General features: G+C 34.9%; 1 protein-coding gene across 1 annotated transcript in view; it reads left to right on the top strand.

The window, feature by feature from the left end:
- The window catches only part of Il1rapl1 (interleukin 1 receptor accessory protein like 1), a 1244239-nt gene that overhangs the window by 611503 nt on the left and 615848 nt on the right, over positions 1-16888 (top strand). Inside the window, exon 3 of the mRNA XM_034486438.2 lies at positions 1662-1941. Within this exon, the coding sequence (XP_034342329.1) occupies positions 1662-1941 (280 nt within the window). The remainder of the gene's footprint in view (positions 1-1661; positions 1942-16888) is intronic.

Raw genomic sequence — 16888 nt, 5'->3', positions numbered from 1 at the left:
ACCCATCTCCAAACACTAGCATAGTGTGTTGTTACTGCTTCCATGTATGCAGGGGGAGCAGGTTACACAAACATTCAGTTCACAGCAAAGAGACCCTTAATTAATAGTGGACCAGTTGCCCTTGTCCAAACAAATAAAATGGACATTCCAAGTAATGGATCCCATTATTTTTTTTCTCTCACCAGAGAAGAGATGCTTACATTATTGAGAAAGCATCGCCATGTATAACTGAATGTTAAAAATCACAGAGTTTCTGAATTAGCAGAACTTGATGGCAATACAACTGTCCCCTGGGGTTCCCAGAAACACTCTTTCTAACATTCCCAGGGGAAATATTCATTACAAGATGTCTCACCTGAAGAATAGTTTTGTTATTTAACCAAGTTGCTTGGTACCATTCACTTTAGGAGTCTTGGGGAAGTCCTATATGCTGCAAAAACCTGCCAAGTAAGCAAGGGAGAAGAGCAACTTCTCTCCAGCCCCTTCTACTGACAAAGCTTCAATACATCAAAAAAAGAAAAAAAAATTAATGCACATATATTTTATTTTCAGAATTTTATCATTGCTGGAAAGTTAAATTTTCTTTTTTTCTTTTTTTTTTAATTCACTTTACATACCAATCTCTGCTCCTCCTCCCAGGTACCCCTCAAAGGCTGTTTGTCCATGAGAATTAATGGAAATATGGAACTGGTGGGGGTGGAGAGGTGGGGGTCATCTTGAGTGTGTGCTAGAGACCTAGGATAGAGAAGGCTCTCAAAGAATCAATGGAGATTACCTTATCTGTGACTCACATCATTGGCGATATGGAACCTAAAAGGTCACTTCCTATAGCCAGGCAGAAACCCCAGTGGAATGATAGGGACACCAACTCACCCACAAAAGATTCAACCCTAAATTTATCCTGTGTACAAGAAATGTAGTGAGGGGTTATGGAACAGAAACTGAGGGACTTGCTAAGCAAAAACTGGTCCAGCTAAAGAACTATCTCATAGACAAGCACCAATGCCTTACACTGAATGATAGTCTGTTATGCTTGCAGACATGGCTGTCCTCTGAGAGGCTCCACCCAGTAGCTGACTTAGACAGATAGAGACACTGACAGCCAAACGTTGCATAGAGCTTGGAAACTCTTATGGAAAATTTGGGAGGAAAGACTGAGGGCTCCAAAAGAGATAAGAACTCTACAGGAAGACTAATAGAGTCAACTAACCTGGACTCTTGGAGTTCTAAGAGACTTAACCACCAACCAAAGAGCATACACATTTGAGATCTAGCCTACTCCATCCTTCCTGCTCCCCACATATGTAGCAGATGTGCAGCTCAGTCTTTATGTGGATCCCAAACAACTGAGAAATATATTTTGAAGGCCAGGATTTATTGTTACAAAGCAAGCTAAATAGTATATTTATAACTGAGTAACAATAAATAAATCATGAGCTTAGTGATAAAAACTAAACCTAAACAAATACAATGTTTGCAGCAGAGTAAAGTAGTTTTGAGGACAAATCTCTATGTTATTCATCACTGTATATTCTATGAGTCTAGAATAAATCTGGCTCAATACATATGCTCTGTAAACAGTTAAGTAAATGAAAGAATAAGTGTATTGCTAATTCTTTTCTCTAATGAGTGTCTTTTCTTTTCTCTCTTTATTACTGCAGCTGATGGATGCACTGATTGGTCTGTTGATATCAAGAAGTACCAAGTTTTGGTGGGAGAACCTGTTAGAATCAAGTGTGCACTCTTTTATGGTTATATCAGAACAAACTACTCTCTCGCCCAAAGTGCTGGACTCAGCTTAATGTGGTATAAAAGCTCTGGTCCAGGAGATTTTGAAGAGCCTATCGCCTTTGATGGAAGTAGAATGAGCAAAGAGGAAGACTCCATTTGGTTCAGACCAACATTACTACAGGACAGTGGGCTTTATGCTTGTGTCATCAGGTACTCTTTTAATTAAATTATTATTGACTCAATGAAACTACACAGTATTTTCTAATACTTACATTTTCCTGCTGTCACATTCAGCTACATGTATTGTCTCAATATTTGCATGTGTTGCCACGTATTAAATTTTAGAATGTAAATCATAAAAAAAAATGGGATTGGAATTTATATTGAGACATTATTTCAAGCTTATGGAGAAAAGAGATACCATCTGGGTGTCTACTTCTGTTGCCAGAAATTACTAAAGACTATGAAATAAAATTTATAGAGGAGATAAAATGTTGCAAATAAAATGTAAGCAAAGTCTTGCAGAAAAAAAGATGCATAGTTTGTTGCTAAATGGGCTGTAACATTTTGTCATTGCCCTTCACAGACAGACAAAGCAGAGACACCTCTGGTTCATGCACATCTGCAAAGGTGAATTTGGTAATGGTGTGTGTACATGTGTGTGTGTGTGTGTGTGTGTGTGTGTGTGTGTATGTGTGGTGCTTGAGTACACACAGGAAGAGTATTCATTCAATATTAGGGAATATAAGGGTTCTGTTCTAGAATGTTTTTGTAATGATAGTTTCCAATAATATATAAAAAAAATCCCAAGTCTCCTTGGGCAAAGATCAAAGTTAGTATCAAGTATTTGTTATTATCCTTAAGGGAATTAATTGTGTATCTATGCATTTTTTCAGACCAGAATGAGAAATTTGCAGTTTACTTAATAATAATGCATCAAAACAGTATCCATTTATCACACTGAGAGTTAAAAATCTCTGTAGATTGCTTTTTGATAAGATTGTCATTTTTACTATGTTAATCTTACTGATCCATGTGCATGGGAGATCTTTTCATCTTCTGAGATCTTTGATTTCTTTCTTCAGAGAAATGAAGTTCTTGTCATACAAATCTTTCACTTGCTTGGTTAGCTTCACAGTAAGGTATTTTATATTGTTTGTGACTATTGTGAAGGATGTCATTTTCCTAATTTCTTTCTCAGCAACTTTATCCTTTGAGTAGAGGAAGGCTCCTGATTTGTTTGAGTTGATTTTATATCCAGCCACTTTGCTGAAGTTTTTTTTAAATCAGTTTTAGGAGTTCTCTGGTGGAAGTTTTGGGGTCACTTATGTATACTATCATATTCATAAATGGTAATACCTTTACTTCTTCCTTTCCAATTTGTATCCATTTGACCTCCTTTTGTTATAAAATTTCTCTGGCTAGAATTTTGAGTAATATATTGAATAGACATGGAGAGAGCAGGCAGCCTTGTCTTCTCCCAGATTTAGTAGGATTGCTTCAAGTTTCTCTCTATTTAATTTGATGTTAGCTGTTGGTTTGCTGTATATTACTTTTATTATGTTTGGGCATGTGCCTTGAATTCCTGATCTTTACAAGACCTTCATTATAAAGTGGTTTTGTATTTTGTCAAAGGCTTTTTTCTGCATCTAATGAGATGATCATGTGTAGTTTTTTTCCCCTTGAGTTTGTTCATATAGTGGATTACATTGATGAATTTCCATATATTGAACCATCTCTGTATCCCTGGGATGAAGCCTATCATGATTATGGTGAATGATGGTTTTGATGTGTTCCTAGATTGGCTTGTGAGAATTTTATTGAGTATTTTTTCATTGATATTCATAAGTGAAATTGGTCTGAAATTCTTTTTCCTTGTTGAGTTTTTGTGTGGCATAGGTATCAGCGTAACTTTGGCTTCACAGAACAAATTAGGAAGAGTTAATTCTGTTTCTACTTTGTGAAATAGTTTGAGAAGTATTGGTAGTAGGTCTTCTCTGTAGGTCTGATAGAATTCTGCAATAAAACCATCTGGCCCTGGGTTATTTTGGTTAAGAGACTTTTAATGACTGCTTCTATTTACTTAGTGGTTATGTTACTGTTTAGTTTATCTGTGGATCAAGGACCTCCACATAAACCCAGACACCCTGAATCTAGTAGAAGAGAACTTAGGAAATAGATTCAGACATATTGGTATAGGGGAAATTTTCCTGAACAGAACACCAATTGCTCAGGTTCTAAGATCAATAATTGACAAATGGGACATCAATAAACTGAAATGCTTCTGTTAAGTAAGATTGGGAAAAGATCTTGACAAACCTTACATCCAACAGAGGGCTTATAGCCAAAATATATAAAGAACTAAAAAAGTTATACTCCAAAAAACCCAAATAACCCAAGTTTAAAATGGGGTACAGAGCTAAAACAAAGAATTCTCAACTGAGGAATCTTGAATGGCTGAGAGCACTTAAAGAAATTTTCAACATCCTTAATGGAAATCTAAATTACCTTGAGATAACCTTTCACCAATCAGAATAGGTAAGATGAAAAACTCTGGCAACATCAGATGCTGGCAAGGATGTGGAGAAAGAGGAACACTCTTATATTGCTGATGTGAATGAATGCAAGGTGGTACAGTCACTTTGAGAATTAATCTGGTGATTCCTCAGAATATTGAAAATAGTTCTACCTGAAGGCTCAGCTATACCACCACTGGGCATATACCCAAAAGATACTCCAATACGTAACAAAGACATATGTCTCATTATGTTCATAGCAACTTTATTTATGATAGCCAGGACATGGAAAAAACAAAATGTACAACAGAAGAATGGATGCAGAAAAAAGTGGTAAATTTCACAATGGAATATCACTCAGCTATTAAAAACAATGACTTCATGAATTTTGCAGGCAAAAAGATGGAACTAGAAAATATCTGAGTGAGGTGACCCAGTCCCAAAAGGACATGCATTGTATATACTCACTGATAAATTTATATTAGCACAAAACTTCAGAATACCCAGGATACAACTCACAAACTATATGACGCTAACAAGAAGGAAGGCTAAAGAATGGATCATAAGATCCAAATTTGAAGGAGGAACACAAGGAGGCAGAGGGAAGGAGGGAGGGAGAATTCTAGATGGGATAACATTATTTAAAATATTGAACATTGGAGAGCTAGAACCTCTTTAGACCACTTCCAATAGATAGACATGCCCCCCCCCAGTTAAAGAATGGGGCCATTCACCCATCTTTAACTCAAATTGTTCCTGTGTAAAGGACACTCAGGGAGAAAAAAATGGAGCAGAGACTGAAGAAAAGGCCATCCAAAGACCGCCCCACCTTGAGATCTATCTTTTCTGCAGACACCAAACCCAGACACTATTTCTGATGCCAAGAAGTGCTTACAGACATGAGCCTGGTATAGCCATCCTCTGAGAGGCTCTGTCAGTACTTGATGCTCACAGCCATCATCAGACTGAGCCTGGGAACACCAATGGAAGAATTAGGGAAAGAAATGAAGGAACTGAAGGGGAATGGCAATCCCATAGGAAGAACAACAATATCAACTAACAGGAATCCCTCAGAGCTCCCAGGGACTGAACTACCATTCAAAGAGTATGCATGAGTCTGTCCATAGCTCTGGCTACATACATAGCAGAGAACTGCCTTATCTGGCATCAATGGGAGAGGAGGATCTTGGTCCTGTGGAAGCTTGATGCCCTAGCTAAGAGGGATGCTAAAGGAGTGAGGCAAGAGTGGGTAGATGGGTGGTGGGAGCACCCTCTTAGAGACAAAATGGCAGGATACCAGGAAGGGGGGCAACATTTGAAATGTAAATAAATAAACTTAGTAACTAAAAAATAATGGTTAAAAATCTCAGTTTAAATATGTTTATTCCTTCATGGATTGTGAGTCACAGCCTACTTGAAAGATACAAAGCTGTTTATAAGGAAGGATGGTATATTTGAATCTCTTTGTCTTACTTTTCTGAATTTCAGTGCTTTGCTACTCAATGAAAACTCTAAAGCAATCTACTCTGAAATTTGAAAAAGTCTGAAAATTACTAAATATTTTTTATAATTAAAATTCTTCTACTTCTGACACATTTATTAGCACTAATCATTCCAGTGTCCTACAAATCCCCTCTGCACTATACTGTGGCTTATGTCAAACCATGGTCACAGTCATGATAGGGTGTTAAAATGTCTCAAAAACATGTATGAGTTAAATGTAAAAAGTAAAACCTTTCAAAACACAATTACATTAGAATTAATTAGAAGTTGGACTTACTATAAAAGAATAGATGAATGAATGTTTTAATTCAAAAAGTAGTATCAGAAAAATCTTACACTTTCCTAAAGAACAAATGAATCTTTCTTGGGCAATGCTTGTTTTCTTAGGTTGTAGTGAACTCTTTACATTCAGACATCATTGCTACCAGGAATAAAGGTTTTCTGTGGGTATTGATGAATAATTGCCATACTAGTATAGGTAAGAAATACTGTTTAAACCACCTGCTTATAGTGGACCATCACTTAATTTTATATTTCATGTGTCATGTAAAAAAAAATCAGGTGACTATATAAGACCCATAAATCTGGGGCCTTCATTCATCTGAATGTTAGTCATGCTGAATATCTATATTCAAACAGTCATTTTCATTATTTGTTGTTGTGTTAAAATAGTGTGTCACATTTGTAATTTGAATTTCAAAAGCATTGACCTGCAATTCTTTTGGATGTTTAAATATAACCTCTGATCCAGTCCTCTGAGAAATTGCATTAAAGTGATCCCTGAATTTAGAGTTGCAAGGATGAATGAAAAGTTGACAATTTTCCAAAATGATGACATTTGCCATCTGTTCCTATGTCTACATTTTAATGGAAGGTGAAACTGAAAGGCAAAAGCTTAAAGTTTAATGCTTGTCAAGAAGCATTCCAGAGAAAGTGACAAAATGAAGAAACAGTAACTTGTATCCCACTGAAATTCAAGCATGCTATTGATTTGCAGCTTATGGTGGTGTAGCTTCCTTTTTCAATTTAGAGAAAGGTACTCAAAATCTTTATAAAAAGTATTTAAAACCACATGGCTTGCTGCTGACATGTATGAACTGTTAGTTGAGTCTCTGACATTTTGGCACATTGTTAGCTACCAGGCAGGCCACAAACTGTCACCATTAGTTTCTGAATAATCCACTAACAAGGAATTTTAGAAGTTTCAAAGCATTAGATCCTAACAAACAGTTGCAGTTTTTCTCATATGTCCATAGTATTTAATTACCAATGAAATAGTTAAGAAGCCTTTATGTACAGCTAATTCATAGGAAGTTTTGTGTGTCACAGAGTGCTTATGATTACTATTAGTATAATGAGAAAAAATCCCCTTCCCTTTTGATTTAGTGTGTACTGTTTAAAGTACAACACTGCATGGTTTCTTGAACCATAGAAAGTATTTTTTATTCAGTTCTCTCTTAATTTTTATTTTACTGCTTTATATAAAAAGGATGAAAGAGGGTAATAGTTTGTTTCTATCATTACTATGTCTAGAAATAAGTTTTCTTTATAAGAGAATACAAACTTCCATGCATTCCTGACATTCTCATTGTAATTCTTCATCTCAAAGAGTTGTGTCCAATTAGCAGTTTCCTATATAGAGCTTCCCAATGCCTCAAATGGTGGCATATTGTCAATGCATCCTTTTTATTCAACATGTAATTCCAGAATTAATTATAAAATTCATACTTCATGAGAAGAAATAATAGTTAGTGATATGGTGGAGCCTTTTCTAAGGCTTGTTCAATGGAGATGTTTTTCAAAACTGGGATCTAATATCATAATGAGGATGAGGCCATGAAGGTAGTTAAGATATAGAATAACACTACCAGTGTGAAGTTCCCCTGTCTTCCATAGCCATGTTCTCTCTCTCTCTCTCTCTCTCTCTCTCTCTCTCTCTCTCTCTCTCTCTCTCTCTCTAGTATTTTACCCAATATGGAAACTACATTTTGAATTGAATATTTCACTCCGAAAAACTAGTTTGAATTCATCCAAATTATTGCATTTCTTTTTATTTCTAAATAGTATTCCTTAGTATACATATATCTCAGTGTTTTTAGTTCACTGAATGTCATCTGGTCTTTTTCCAATTTGAAGCTGTTAAACCTAAAACTTCTCCCAACAGGGGTTACCCACTCCTACAATCTCAGCACAATGGGGATTGTATATTTAGTGATCAGTCTGTGTTTTATAAGAAAACCCTACCTGAAAAAAAAAAACAAGCAAACTAAAAACAAACAAATGACACCTACAGCTTCTTGAAATGAAAATTAGTTTTATTTTCTGTGGCATGAATCAAAGAGTAATTGTGAGTGTTGTGTTATAAACTAAAAAATAAACCTGTCAAACTAGTAGTCTTAGTTACTTTTCTACTTCAGTGGAGAGACACTATGATCAAGACAACTTATAAAAGAAAGCATTTCATTAGAGGCTTGCAGTTTCAGTGGGTTAGTCCATGATCATCATAATGGAGAGTATGGCAACAGCTATCCAGGCATGGTGCTAAAGCAGTAAGTGAGAACAAGTTGGATAAAGAGACAAAAGACCCTGGGCATAGCCTGAACTTTTGAAACCTCAGGGCCCACCCCTCAACAAAACCATATCTCCTAATCATTCTCAAATAGTGCTACTCCCTGCTAGCTAAGCATTCAAATATATGAGCTGAGCCTATGGGGGCCATTCTCATTCAAACCATCACATTAGCTGAAAATGTAACTTTACATGTTCCTACTGGCTCTGCACAGGTAACAGAGTTCACCACTTAATTGAAATATTTTGTCATTTTAAAGTCATTCTGAAAGACTTCTTGGGACATCATATTATGACTTTAATTTTCATTTGTCTAATAGTTAATGATAGCTAACATCTTTATGTCCTAATTCATCATCTCTATCTTTTTCAATAGATTGTCTATTAATGTACTTGTCTATTATTTTATAATTGAATTGACTATATCTTCCTCACTGGTTTTTAAAAAAATCTTTGCATGTCTAGATTCCAGTTCATTTATAGATATAGGATTTAAAAATACTTCCTGACATACCATAACTTCGTTGTTTACAATTTTAATGTCTTTAGAAAAATAAAGTTCTTAGTTTTGATGGTGCTGAAGACCCCCAAACTTGGGAGACCCTTACTCAAGTCTCGGGAAGTAGTGACCACCCACAAACTCCAAGACACCATACCTGGATGCAATCAGCAGAGGTTTATTAGGGAAGAGAGCTGGCAGCTAGTGGCCAAACTGCACACTCGCTCAAGAGTAGAGTTTGACAAAGCCAGTCAGTCTGAGGAGGATTTTTAAAGGAGTAAATCACAAACCAGGGGAGTGGGAAGGGGGGTGAGGGGTTGTTAAGGATACATAACATAAAAATAGTGGAACATTTCAGAGGAACTCACCCTAAATGACTTAGAGTCATGTGAAAATCACTCTGCACACTCATTCTTCTCAAAAATGTAGTTTTACCATGTCACTGTGCCCTACCCTGTCATTACCAACTATTTCAGGTTAACTATTTTTCACTTGTTCTGGCTATAGCCCCACCTAGATGACTTGCTTCTTTCTTTGTGGTCAGGAATGTGTCTTCTTGCATTGGGCTTTCCCCACCCTGAGGCTTGAGGAATGTTAATCCAGCAAGTGTTCTCTGATTCAGGGATAATGTCCTCCACCCGGAATGTGTCCCGGGCAGTGAAGGCTGAAATCTTATATTCAGTTCTGCGTTCTGCAACCTGCACTTTTTCTGCTCAGGTCTAAGGGCAAAGAAAAAGTCTACACATATTTTATAAAATGGTCTTATAATTTTTCACTCTACAGAACATGTTCTAAAACTTTCTACATATGAATAATACATTTCATGTGAAGTAAAAGTTTTGCATATATATATGTATATATATATATATATATATACATATATATATATATACAGATATATATATATATATATATATACAGGTATATATATATATATATATATATATATATATATATATATATATCTTGAATTTAAAATGTATAATCTTTAAAATAATGAGTATAAACATTTTATTGCTATATATATTGTATTTAACATTAATTCATTTTAAGCCAGTGTTTTTGTACAGTATGAGCTTATATTAAAGAGTTTCGCCATGAGTAATTTATATGATAGACTTAAAATTCTAACAGAGTCAGTCCTTCTATTTTCTTCTTTTCAAAACTATCCTCTGAAAATATGCTGCAAGGTCATTATAGTTGTTTAACTAGTGCATGGCTTAGTATTTTCCATGAACAGTTTAGCATATCCATGTCTACAAAACTTAACACTATTGACTGTCTTTGACTGCTTTGCCCCAAACTGGAAATCTTCATCTAGTCTTACTGGAAGAGGATGCACCTAGTCTTGCTGTGGCTTGATATGCTAGGGCTGGTTGGTCTCCATAGGAGGCCACACCTTTTCTGGAGAGAAGGATAAAAAGATGGGCTGAGGGGAGGAGAAGGGGGAACAGGAAGAAGGGGATGGAGAGGAATCTGCAATCTAGATATAAACTGAATAAATAAGACAATAAAAATTAAGCCTATCATAATTTTATGGCAATTATGTGAAACCTATTAATTGATTTGAAAAGAGTTCCTATCTTAAGAAGGTGGAGTCCTGGATCTATTAATGGAGTATAAATTTCCATTTATGTAGGTCTTTTTCTTTGGTTTCCTTCATTCGCATTCTGTCATTTGAAATATGCAACCACTGTAAATACCTTAGTAAATGGTACATAAAAATCTCTGTTCTCAGGAGTATTATAAAATATATTTGTATTTTGATTTTAATATGTATATTTTAAAATATAGGAATATGATAACTGTTTTGCTAACAATTTCTAAAAACATGATTTTTCTCAGTCATAGATTTTGCTTTTTTCCCATTGTCTTGAGGTTCTCTTTGGAGTTCAAATGATTCTCATTTGGCATTGATTCTACATATTAAATATCTATCAAAAAGTACTTAGAGAAATTAATTCACTCATTCATATAAAATAAATATCTACTAACAATTTTGTGATAATAATGTTTTGATATTAAGATACAAAGATTTTAAACTTTGTCCATTCAAGTTGTTTGCAAAAGATAAAACATACCTGCAATAACTTGATACAGATATGATAAACTTAGTGTAGAATATTATATATTTTTCCTGCTTTTAAATAAAAATCATAGGTGTAACATGAGAAAAACATGTAAAGGATATCTGAAAAATAGAAAGAACAAATTCAATAATGTGGAAACGCAGTATTTTTTTACTACACAGTTTGGTCTGTGCAGATTAATGCATGAATTTTCCCATTTATTTAATTTCCTGAGATTAAATTTCTGTGGTCTACTCAAATACTGATTTCCTGATAAAAATCTAGCTTATGTTGGTTTATTCTCTATATGTCTCAAATTGCTCAAAGATAATCATTTCAGTGACCAATTGTGAGTTGAAGACAGTCCATAACATGACAACTTAAAACAAAACATATTGTACATTAACACTATTTGTAATATAGACTGAACTCAACTTGGTGGGCTTTCTGCAATAGTTACTTGTGGCAGAGCCTCTACAATATACAAATTGTCAGTACATTTTCTCTTTTCTTCAGATGTTCTTTTCTACAGAATAACCATATATTTCACATAATGAGCCAGGATATATAACCATTTATATCATTTGCTTATCCATGCTTACTGATGCCCCTTGAGCCAAGTATAAACGTAGGAGCATCATTCAATGTCTATAAAATAGCAATGATCTTATGTCTTCTAAAAACACTCATTCTAGTTCTTAGATCATTTTCCAAGTCATATTATGCTATTGGGGTAGATTTAAAAGTCACATTTTCTATGTTAATTCTAGATGCAAAAGCCTTTTTCTATATTTAGTTCAAATACACTTGTTTAGGGGTAGCTCCTCTTAATTCTGAATGAAACTAAGAAGGCATGTTATCTTGCTCTCATATTCTCTACCAGCAATGGTGACAGAGCATAGTATAACTAAAATAAATATTTCTACCTGAAATAAATGGCGATGATGGGAGGCACTGAAAGGTCAATGCCCATTGCAATTACATATTCCAATTGGGTCATGCTGCTGGTTCCTTGATAAGGATTATTCTGCTTAATAGAAGTGGTTCTCAGCAGCTCTTTGTTCTACCTCGTTGCTTTCCAGAAAAAAAAAAAATGAAGGGAGCACAGAATCATTTTCAATCTACATTTTATCTTCTTGTCAAATTATATTTTGCAGTACTTAAAATGTTCTGAAACATCCAGGCATTAAAGTATAACCCAAATATATTAAATAGATACCACAACAACAGAAAAGTATCTCCATGAAAAATGGCATTCCACGTTGACTTGACAGTCACAATGTATCAAAAAAAATTTTAGACATTCTTAGCCTAGCTCTTTCAGTTTGCCACATGGTTCTTCTTAACTATATTCTATTGGAGAAAAGAAAGTGTGCTGTATCCCAAATATGTTAACAACTGGCATATTTAGACTTCATAATCCATTTGAAGTGTTTTTCAACAAGATATACTCAGGACATATTTTTAAAATGAAATAATGGATAGAATTAACGTTCTGTCATATACCTTGGTGAAAACACTACTGTAGGCTAATTTATATTACGGTATGATTCTAATAATTTCTCATGAACAAAATAACCCACAATCCTCATTTCCCTGATTATAGAAGTGCAGTTGAAACCACATAATCTAGATCTTTGTTTAAAAAAAAAAAAGAACTAGATATAAGTGAAAATCTTTAATGAGAGATTTCAAGTCTTTAGTGGATGATATATTGAAACTGCAGAACTGTAAATCAGGCATTCTTCTACAACGTTTTGATGAGAAAATCTCTCATGTTATAATAGGCTTTAATGAGATTTTCTGGTTGCGTAACTCTGATAATGTTTGGAGATGATACAAAAGTGATAGATCAACTTAGAACAGTCACTAAGTTTAGCTTTCTTTCTATAAACATGAAGTATTTTTGAAAAGGTTGAATTATTTTGGAACAGGGCAATAATTATCCAAATTACTATTTTCCTACCCATTTTCCTCTCTCAAAGAATATATCCAGTTGCTAGGAATAAAACCTAAAATGGATGTGAATTGCTTATTTCATTTAAAGACTTTTACCACCCAAGAAATTCATGTTTTTAGCATCATAGTGTGTTTTTCTTAAAACTTGGAACATGAAATTAATTCTGCTGGACAGATATGGGGATAGGTTCTTAAGACAGTGAATATTAGAAATGCATAGCCTAACATTCAATGTAATAGGAGAGAGAAAAGCTGTTAAGTTATGATTTAATATTGAGCAGACAGACACATTTTTAAAAAAAGTTCAAAATTAATATATACTTAGTAGTCTGGTCATTAATAAAATGTTATTATATTTAGCAAATATCACGGAAAAGCTTTAATATCATATAATTGATAATTATGAGGACATTTTAATTTAATTAATATATTCATTCACTCATTTATCTATTGCAGTTCTGAAGATCTGTCTCAGGCCTTCATACATGATAAGCAAGCACTCCTAACCAACATAGGAAATTATTAAAGTGCAAACATGTGTTGGTCATAAGACTTGTAATGTAGCAAAACTTTATTTGTAGCTTTATTTTTGTCTTTTTATCAATATTTTTCTTAAGTTTTGAAAATACCTACTAAGAAAGAAACTGCTCAGTTTCTTTATTACCCATTGATGGCTCAGAGAGTAAAAAGCAATTCATCCAAGCCTGGTAACCTGACTAAAATCACTGGGAACCACAGGAGAAGGAGAAAACTAACACCCAAAAGTTGTCCTCTAACACCCAAATATGTGCCATGGCATTTTCTAAAACATACACAACAGAACACCAACACCACCACCAACAACACATACATATGCACAAACACACACACAGGCGCACACACACACAGACATGGAACAATTTTAAATGAGATACTATTAATGTTGATGCAGAAAGTAAATAGGTAGATTTACAGGCCAAGTAACAGCCTCTGACCAATAAAACTTATTAAAGCAAAGATTTGAATATGAAGCACCTAACAACATCCAAGCTTCATTGCAGTTCTAATTTTGTGTTCTTTTCCTAAATAAACAAGATAAATAAAGTCAATAGATACAGACAAGAAAACAAAAAATACTGACTCTTACCAAAGCTCAGAAAGAACCTGCACTCTGAGTGATGTTAAAGCTCTTAGGTAGGGGACATCTAATTGAGAAAGGAAAGTTTCATATTAAACAAAGACATGAAATAGAAATTGCATAACTTTATCTACAAAAGTTCAGATGCTAACCATTTTAGATTTTTCCAGCTGTGTTGTTTTTACTGCAACTATTATGCTATTGTAATGAGACACAGTCTGTACATAAGATAGAAACATTGAGCTTTACTCTATTTTAATAAACAACTTAGAGAGCTAAGTTTTGCTGCAAGTCTGGGTTCTTAATCATAATTTACTCACCTCTTGATACACAAAATGCTACTAACAGCTAAATCAACAGCAATAATTATTGTTACTCTTTACAAAATGTAAATCACAAAAAATTCCTTAAAGATCAGGTAGAATGTTTATATGTCATGGTTCAAAAAATACATTTGAATATTAAAGAAGAAAGAGACAGATGCTCAAACTTAAATGGTAAGCAGTTGTCAATCAGGAACTATTAAGCAAAACCAATCTTGTTAAGTTATATTCTGCCTTGTATAGAAAAAAAAGAGAGAAAAAAAAGAGAGAGAGAAAAAAGAGAGAAAGCTAAAAGGTTCATATCAATTCTTTCCAGTTCTTAAAAGGTTTCACCCAAACTCTTAGGATATAGAGAAACAAGTTCGCAGACTTTAGCCTATTACTACTCTAAGTAAGATCTTGGGTAGAATTATCTCACCAATGCTCTTCCATGCAACGTTTCAACAAATAAATAAGAGGTCTTTGGGCCTATTTAGATTATCTACGTGTTTAACTTTTCTTTGGACTATTAACATTTTTCATTAATTATTTATTCACTTTACATTCCCATCATTGCCCTCCCTCCTTTCTCCTTCAAAAACTGTCTTCCCCTATCCCCTTATTCTCTGGGAGGCTGAAGCTCGCCCCCTCCCACCCCCCACCCCCACCCCCACCCCTGGTATCCCGCTACCCTGACATGTCAAGTTTATGCAGGGCTAGGAACATCCTCTCCCACTGTGGCCAGACAAAACATTCCAGTCAGAGGAACAATATTCAAGGGCAGCCAAAGGCTTTAGGGACAGCTATGTCTCCAGTTTTTGGAGGACGCACATGAAGACCAAGGTACACATCTGCTACATATGTGTGGGGAGGTCTAAGTCCAATCCATGTATGCTCTTTGGTTGGTGGTTCAGTCTCTGTGAGCCCCCAAGGATCCAGGTTAGTTGACTCTGTTGGTCTTCCTGTGGAGTTCTGATTCCCTTCTGAGCCTTCAATCCTTTCCCCAACTCTTCCATAAAAGTTATGGTGCTCTGTCCAATGTTTGCCTGTGGATCTCTGCATCTGTTTCATGGATTATTAAATTTAAGGTCAGACATCTCTGGTTAAACATACATGACAGATAGAGATCTGAATGAAGAAAGATCCTTTGAACAATATTTACAGTCTTTCAATTAAAGAAAGATTTTTAATACAAACAGAAATATTAATAAAAGTAGTGTAAACAGGGCATGAACAGGCTCTGCAGCAGTTAAGAGTATTTCCTGTTCTTGCAGTGGATCAACTTTTGGTCACTACTACCCACATGGTTGCTATGAACTGCCTGTAATTCCAGATCCAGGGCACTAGACACTCTCTATGGCCTCTACAGTCACCACATTGATGCATATTGGCCCACACCCAAACACACACACATACTCACACACACATACAGGTGTGTGTTTGTATATATAAATATACATGTATAAATATATACATAATTTAAAATAAAAAATCAAAATTTAAGGGACTGAAGAGATGGTTCAGAAGAACATTTGCTGCCCTTTTACTGAATGAGTCCAGCTCAAGCCTTTACTCCATTTCCAAGAATCTGACACTTCCGACTTCTGCCGGCACCAGGCTTGCATCCACAAATACAACCAATACAGGGATACAGATAAAATGAAATAAATCTTCTTCAATTAAAAATATAAAACAGAATATTCTGAAAAGAAGAGCTTTGCTTCTGTAGTTGGTTTCAAAATGTAAGCATTTCAGAGCTGACACTTATGGGCCATCAATTGCTATGATTCTTTTCTGTTTCTCACTCAACTCCCTCTCAGTTAATGCTTTCAGTTTTATTTTCAAATATGAAACTCAGGCAACCATATCTATGATTCTTAGCCTGGAAAGTGTAGAATAAAAGGAACAAAGAACACGATCTTTCCTACCTTCCAGAAGAAGTCCCAAGGTGGTTTCTGCTTCTATCTGCTAGGCTACAACTTGTTCACATAATCATATAGCTACAGTGCAGACTGAACAAGTGTATGCAAGACAAAGCTTCAGAGGAAGGAGCAAGACAAAGATGTGCTTTCAAAAGTCTAGCTTAAGGCAACAGAGCATACACTGTGTTGCAGACTTTTTAAATGCCCCGAGAAACAGGTGTGGGTTTGGATTACCCAAGCATTTCTGTTCCAGTGGCTTCAGTCATACTAAGATGATCCTTTAAAAACATGACCTGACAAGCCCATGTTCATAGTAGGTGGAGGATGAAAACAACAGTTGGTAAAAAGTTGTGAGTTACAAAAACATCTTCTACACTGTCAAAAGAAGAGGGGAGTAATATTGAGGAGCATTCATACTTGTTTTGTAGCAAACAAAACGGTTCCCTCCACTTGGATGAAGATAATTTCATACCATATTTTCCATTGTTAATTGATAAACACTCCATTAATACTTGCTAAATTATGCCTTTTTAAACCTTTTTCTACTTCCTCAAAATCTGTCATAATCATTCTTCTTTACGAAATTTGTAAGAAAAATAAAATGTAAATATTATCAGTCCAACATATCTACCCCTACCATTTCCCCTCAATAGCCATTCCCAATATTAATGCATAATATATTTACAACCAATTAGAAGAACT

This window comes from Arvicanthis niloticus, chromosome X (assembly GCF_011762505.2).
Source record: "Arvicanthis niloticus isolate mArvNil1 chromosome X, mArvNil1.pat.X, whole genome shotgun sequence".
Classification (NCBI taxonomy): domain Eukaryota; kingdom Metazoa; phylum Chordata; class Mammalia; order Rodentia; family Muridae; genus Arvicanthis; species Arvicanthis niloticus.
This window is presented reverse-complemented; position numbering and strand designations above follow the sequence as displayed.